The sequence below is a fragment of the Rhinopithecus bieti genome, unplaced genomic scaffold (assembly GCF_001698545.2).
Source record: "Rhinopithecus bieti isolate Rb0 unplaced genomic scaffold, ASM169854v2 scaffold_47952, whole genome shotgun sequence".
Classification (NCBI taxonomy): Eukaryota; Metazoa; Chordata; class Mammalia; order Primates; family Cercopithecidae; genus Rhinopithecus; species Rhinopithecus bieti.
The window spans coordinates 2,682,119-2,688,891 of record NW_016820098.1 but is presented as its reverse complement, the minus strand read 5'-3'; the positions used below and the strand labels follow the sequence as shown (position 1 = coordinate 2,688,891).

The window sequence follows — 6,773 nt, the reverse complement described above, 5'->3', positions numbered from 1 at the left end:
TTTTTCTTTTTTTTTTTGAAACAGAGCCTCGCTCTTGTTGCCCAGGTTGGAGTGCAATGGCACAATCTCAGCTCACTGCAACCCCTGCCTCCTGGGTTCAACTGATTCTTCTGCCTCAGCCTCCCGAGTAGCTGGTATTACAGGCGCCCACCACCATGGCCAGCTACTTTTTTTGTATTTTTAGTAGAGCTGGGGTTTCACCATATTGACCAGGTTGGTCCCAATCTCATGACTTCGGGTGATCTGCCCACCTCAGCCTCCCAAAGTGCTGGGATTACAGGCATGAGCCACTGCTCCTGGCTGAACCTGGATAATTTTATTGCCTCCTCACAGAATCCTATCAGGCAGGAAACTACAGTAGTGCCAATGAGGAAACTGAGGTTTAAGTAGTAGAACAACTTTGATTCAAACACAGGCAGTGCAAATTTCAAAGGATGTCTTTGATGTGGGAATGACGGGGGGCAGACCAGTACTTGGAGTAAGGAAAGGAAAGGGCATTGTAAGGTGGAAGAAATAACCTCAGGAATGTGGTGGAGGTGGAAATAAGCAGCATGTGTTGAAGGGATGATGGACCCTTGGCTGAAACGGTGAATAGGAGGGCGTAAAGGCAGGTGGGAGATGGGGGCAAGTACGATGAACAATAGATTAGGGCTTGAATGAAAAGGGAACACAGGATCTAAACTTTTGGCTTTCAGGTTTTTTCCAAAAGGTAATTCCAGTGGTGGTATAAAAGTACTGGATTGGAAAGATGAGAGCCAAAGGAAGGCCAACTGAGATATTCTTGGAATAGCCTCACGTTCATCTTCCTGGAAGTCAAAGAAACAAGTTCCTAACTGTCTAATGAAAAGCAGCACAACAGTTTTATTCAGGAAGACTAATTCTTTTTCCTGTAGTAAATCTTTTAAAGAATTTATTGTGTAGCTCTTTAAATACATTGAATTGTGTAAGTCAATTATTCATTCACTACAAATCAAATGCTTTTTAGGCCTACAGCATGTGTTTTTATAAATGTTGTTATAAAACATTAAAACCACTAAAGTGTCTGCCCTTATGGAGCTTACTTTCTAGAGAAATTGTCTAGGGCAGTTGTCTTAAATAGTGATTTTGTTTTATTTGTTTTATATTCTATTTTTTCTGAAACAAAAGCCACATGCAAGTGACTGTTTTAATGCAAGAACAATTTTTTTGTCAAGTCTTTCCTTTTTCTCTCTCCCCTTTCCTTTCCTTTCCTCTTTTTTCCTCTCCTTTCCTTTCTAGACAGGATCTTACTCTGTTGCCCAGGCTGGAAATGCAGTGGCACGATCTTGGCTCACTGCAGCCGCCACCTCCCAGACTCAAGTGATCCTCCCAACTCAGCCTTCTGAATAGCTGAGATTACAGGTGAGTGCCACCATGCCCAGCTAATTTTTTATGTTTTGTAGAGACAGGGTTTTGTTATGTTGCTCAGACTGGTCTCAAACTCCTGGGCTCAAGCAATCCACCCTCCTCAGCCTCCCAAAGTATTGGGATTACAGGCATGAGCCACCATGCCCAGCCTCTTTTGTCAGCTCCTAATAATGGCAAATCAACAGCTTCGCTAACATGGTGAAACCCTCTCTCTAATAAAAATACAAAAATTAGCCAGGCATGGTGATTCTCGCCTGTAGTGCCACCTACTTGGGAGGCTGAGGCACGAAAATCATTTGAACCTGGGAGGCAGAGGTTGCAGTGAACCGAGATCACACCATTGCACTCCAGCCTGGGCAACACAGCGAGACTCTATCTCCAAAGAAAAATAAATAATGCCAAATTGTAATGTACTAGTGGCATTCCTGTTGAGAACTAAATTTAACATAAAGCTTACGAAATCTACAGAAACTGATGGTGGTGCACCCTTTAGGCAATATATCTCAAATATCAGTGATTTTATCTGGGCTTTTTAAAAGAGCTGGGGTTGGGCACTGTTGCTCACACCTATAATCCCAGCACTTTGGGAGGCTGAGGTGGATGGACTGCTTGAGCCCAGAAGTTCCAAACTGTCCTGGGCAACATGGTGAAACCCCATCTCTACAAAAAATACAAAAATTAGCCAGGTGTGGTGGTGCACACCTGTAGTCCCAGCTACTTGGGAGGCTGAAGTGGGAGGGTTGCTTGAGCTCAGGAGGTGGAGGTTGCAGTGACCCATGATCACACCACTGCACTGCAGCCTGGGAGACGCAGTGAGACCCTGCCTCAAAATAAAAAATAAAGCCGGGCGCGGTGACTCACGCCTGTAATCCCAGCCCTTTGGGAGGCCAAGGTGGGCGGATCACTTGAGGTCAGGAGTTGGAGACGAGCCTGGCTATCATGGTGAAACTCCATCTCTACTAAAAATACAAAAATTAGCCGGGCACAGTGGTGGGCACCTGTAATCCCAGCTACTCAGGAGGCTGAGGCAGGAGAATTGCTTGAAACTGGAAGGCGGAGGTTGCAGTGAGCCGAGATCACGCCACTGCACTCCAGCCTGGGCAAAAGAGTGAAACTGTCTCAGAAAAAATAAAATTAAATTAAATTAAAAATTTAAAAAAATGATAATAGTCACCACTTAAGGAGCCCTATTGCTTAAAACAACAGCTCAGGGGAGCCAAGTGAGGCCCAAATAAGGTCGGCTCACAGCAAGATGCAGGTCCAGGCTCACTAGCGGTGTGCTGAGTGGTAGCACTGCCTTCTCTGGGATAGGCCATGACAGAGGTGCCAGGCAGCTCTTGTGAGTCATAAATGACCTACCTATCAGATTAAATGACAAAGTCAGTCCCAGCTTTGTATTACTAATTATGGGACAGCTCCTGTGACTATGGTTCATTGGTTTGTTTTCTCTTCTAGGAAACCAACCAAGTATGAATAACTTCCTTCTAGTAATCTTTCTTTTGGCTCCTTCACAGGCTGAGCAAGAAAATATGTTTACAATGAATGGTGGTAATGGCCTATGTCCTGACAAGTGTGGGTCGAATGATTGTCGTGACAGAATGTTGTGTGTAGGTACCTGTCCAGTGTGTCTCTGTCTTGCAAATCTATAGTTGTATTGTCTGAATGATAAACCTACTGTTAATCAGAATTACCTCAAGTTACCTACATTATACCATTTCCTTGTCATGAATAATTTTGGAACATTGTTCATTTCCTTCCATATAAAATCTATTTTAAAAGATAATGTGAAGGTAGCCTATCTACCATTTAACTATTGATAAGATAATTTGCATTTTTAAAAAGTCCTAGCCTCTGAAGAGGAAAATTGAGACGCTGAAAGCCATTCCCGTCTAAGAACTCAGAGGTGTCAGTCGTTTGCCTGCCAATGCTCTCATGTGAACTCAGAGGATGGAACCGCGCATTCGTGAAGTATTCAGTAAGCAAACAAAATGAAGACTTCTTGTGAGGGACAAAATCATTGGTTTGGTCATCCTTAGTGAGATGCATTTTAAGAGAAAAGCAAATAATTTGAACGTTATTCACTAGTTTTACTGTTCGTGTTAATAATTGCATTACTACTTCATGCTTTTTTCTATTGCCAAATAAAAGAAATAAGGGATTATGCTAACTTTGTTAAGAATTTAACATTTTTATTTAGAGTGATAATTCATGTTTCATTGAATTATAAAGAAAGAGAATTACAATTATAACTTGGAAGAAGAATAAAAAATTGGAGTAGACATGCAGTAACGTAAGAACTAAGTTGAAAATATTAATACAAACTAATAACACTTAATAAAATATGTCTTTTCTAACTTTGTTCAATGAAATTGCCAAGGAGCAATATTACACCACCAACGTGAGCCTGATCATATGCACTCCTGCTGGCTAAATTTTAAGGTCTAAAACCATTTTTCACTTAAAAGAACCAACATACCTCAGAAAAATGGCTGATTCCATGTCTGGGTCTAGGGAAGCACAGGTGAGTCTTGGAACCTTTTGTTTGGGCCAGAAAGCAAGTACTTTCTGAAAGTAATGGTGTTGGGGCCTGGTATGGTGACTCAAGCCTGTAATCCCAGCATTTTACAGCACGCCTGTAATCCCAACCCCAGGCTGAGGCAGGAGGATCGTTTGAGGTCAGGAGTTCAAGTTCAGACTAGCCAACATGGCAAAACACTGTCCTATCAAAAATACAAAAATTAGCCAGTTGTGATGGTGTGTGCCTGTAGTCCCAGCTACTCAGGAGGCTGGGGTGGGAGGATCACTTGAACCCAGGAAGTGGAGATTGCAGTGAGCCAAGATCATGCTACTGCACTCCAGCCTGGGTGACAGAGCGAGACTCCATCTCAAATAAGTAAAGAAATATAAAAATAAAAATAACAGTGTTGAAAATAATGGAAGAATACAGAAGCCAGTTTAATGGGACACCCATTGACTAAATTCTGTTAAACTGTGTATCAAAAGGAAAATGATGGCTATAGTTAGTTGAAATGCTTTAAGTAGGGAGGTGATGAATTCATAATGATAGCAAAAATGAGAAAAGTCGATGAATTGTACTAAAGAAATTGAATATAATCAATCTCATTATTTACCCTGTTACGTTAGTACTACTGACTCATTTATTGAATCAGTGCAGAATACCAAATTCAGTAAATAACAAGTATGTCAGTTTTAAGTTTACACTGAGGAAAATAGTTCTTTAACTCTTAGGCCATAACTACCTGTGTCTACTAGTGCAAACTGCTTTTTTGTAGTGATGAAATATTTGTGTATGTAGGCACCTTCCCAGGGTATCCCTGGCTGCCTTTGAAATTGAATACTGAGGGTTTTGATTACACCTCAAAATGTCATTTTAGTGAATCATCTCAGGAAAATTGGTGTTGGAATATATTCAAATTTGTTTCAGTTAACTAAGTTTTGTTTTATTTATGTATTTATTCTGAGATGGAGTCTCGCTCTGTCACGCAGGCTGGAGTGCAGTGACTCACTGTAACTTTACCTCCTGAGTTCAAGTGATTCTCCTGCCTCAGGCTCCTGAGTAGCTGGAATTACAGGTGCATGCCACCACACCTGGCTAATTTTTATACTTTTAGAAGAGACTAGGTTTCACTATGTTGGCCAGGCTGGTCTGGAACTCCTGACCTCAGTTGATCCACCTGCCTCAGCCTCTCAAAGTGCTGGGATTACAGGTGTGAGCCACTGCGCTCGGCCTGTCAAATAAATTTTAAGAGGTAGTTTGTAACCCTGGTGTCATTTTGTTTAAGTATATAGCAAGCTGTTCAATAGAACTTTCCATGATGATGAAAATATTGTATATCTGGTCTGACCAATATGGTAGCCATTAGTCACATGTAGCTAATGGTTACTGAACACTGAAATGTGGCTACTGTGACCAAGAAACTGAATTTTTAGTTTAATTTCATTTAATTTAGATTTAAAGTAAAATAGACACATGTGGCTAATGACTAGTGTATTGGACAGTATACGTCTAGATTTTAAGCCACTTTTAATTTTTTTTAGAGACAGGATCTCACTCTGTTGTCCAGGTTGGAGTGTAGTGGTGTGATAATAGCTCACTGCAGCCTCGAACTCCTGGCTCCAGCAATCCTCCCACCTCAACCTCCCAAGTAGCTGGGACTACAGGCTTGTGCCACCATGCCCAGCTAATTTTAAAATTGATTTGTAGAGATAGGAGGTCTTGCTATGTTGCCCAGGCTACTCTAGAACACTTGGCCTCAAGAGATGCCCCTAAAGCTCTGGGATTATATGCCTGAGCCACTGCACTGTTCTATTAAACCTCCTTCAAATTAGATGGTTTTTCCTCAGTGTGGCCTCTTGAGAAAAAAAAACAAAAGAAAAAGAAAACATAAAAACAAAAAAATAGATGGTTTACCCAGTGATGCAAATTTCTTCTCATCAATTCTGGAACATTGTCCATTTTCTTTCAGATAAGGATCTATACTGAAAAAATTTACAATTTAAATGTATTGTTTGAATAGGTAAATTCATATTGTTTCAAAACACTAAAACGACAAAAAGATGTATAGTAAGAATTCTCTCCCATCCTATCCCTCAGCAACCCAGGTCTCTTCAGCACAGGTGTGACCGATGTTACCAGTTTCTTATATATCCCAGAGATACTTTATGCATTTACAAGTAATGTTAGCGTATCATTGTTATCCACAAGGCATTTTTAATTCCTCTTAACATATTTTAAGGGTTACTTTATATCAGTTCATCAACTGTCTCCTTCCTATGACTGTGTAGTCTTAAGAATCTGTTTTAAAAGATACCTGAAGGTGGTTTGGCTGCCATTTTGACAGTCAACAAGATAGCTTGCATTTGAAATGTTAAAAATCCTAATTTTGACCGGGCACAGTAGCTCACTCCTATAATCCCAACACTTTGGGAGGCCAAGGCAGGAGGATGGCTTGAAGCTAGAAGTTTGAGACCAGCCTGGACAATGTAGTGAGACCCTGTCTCTCCAAAAATAATTTCAAAAAATCATAATTTCATAAGACAGGTGATAATAACAGCAAGTAGAGCCTATAACAGCCGCTACTCAGTGCGCCCTGCCCATATGCAGGAAGCTCGCATTTCAAAATACCTAGTCCTTTTTCTTTAGAAAACTTGTGTTTTGGGGACTGGGCATGGTGGCTCACATCTACAGTCCCAGCACTTTGGGAGGCTAAGGCGGGCAGATCACGTGAGGTCAGGAGTTCAAGACCACCCTGGCCAACATGGCGAAACCCCATCTCTACTAAAAACACAAAAATTAGCCGGGCCTGGTGGCAATGCCTGTAATCCCAGGAGGCTGGTGCAGGAGAATCACTTGAACTCAGGAGGTG

General features: G+C 41.3%; 1 protein-coding gene across 1 annotated transcript in view; it reads left to right on the top strand.

Moving 5' to 3' along the window:
• Positions 1-3,248, top strand: part of LOC108520189 (translation initiation factor IF-2-like) — a 10,276-nt gene extending 7,028 nt beyond the window's left edge. Inside the window, exon 2 of the mRNA XM_017859450.1 lies at positions 3,229-3,248. Within this exon, the coding sequence (XP_017714939.1) occupies positions 3,229-3,234 (6 nt within the window). The 3' untranslated portion in view covers positions 3,235-3,248. The remainder of the gene's footprint in view (positions 1-3,228) is intronic.
• Positions 3,249-6,773: the final 3,525 nt, after the last annotated feature.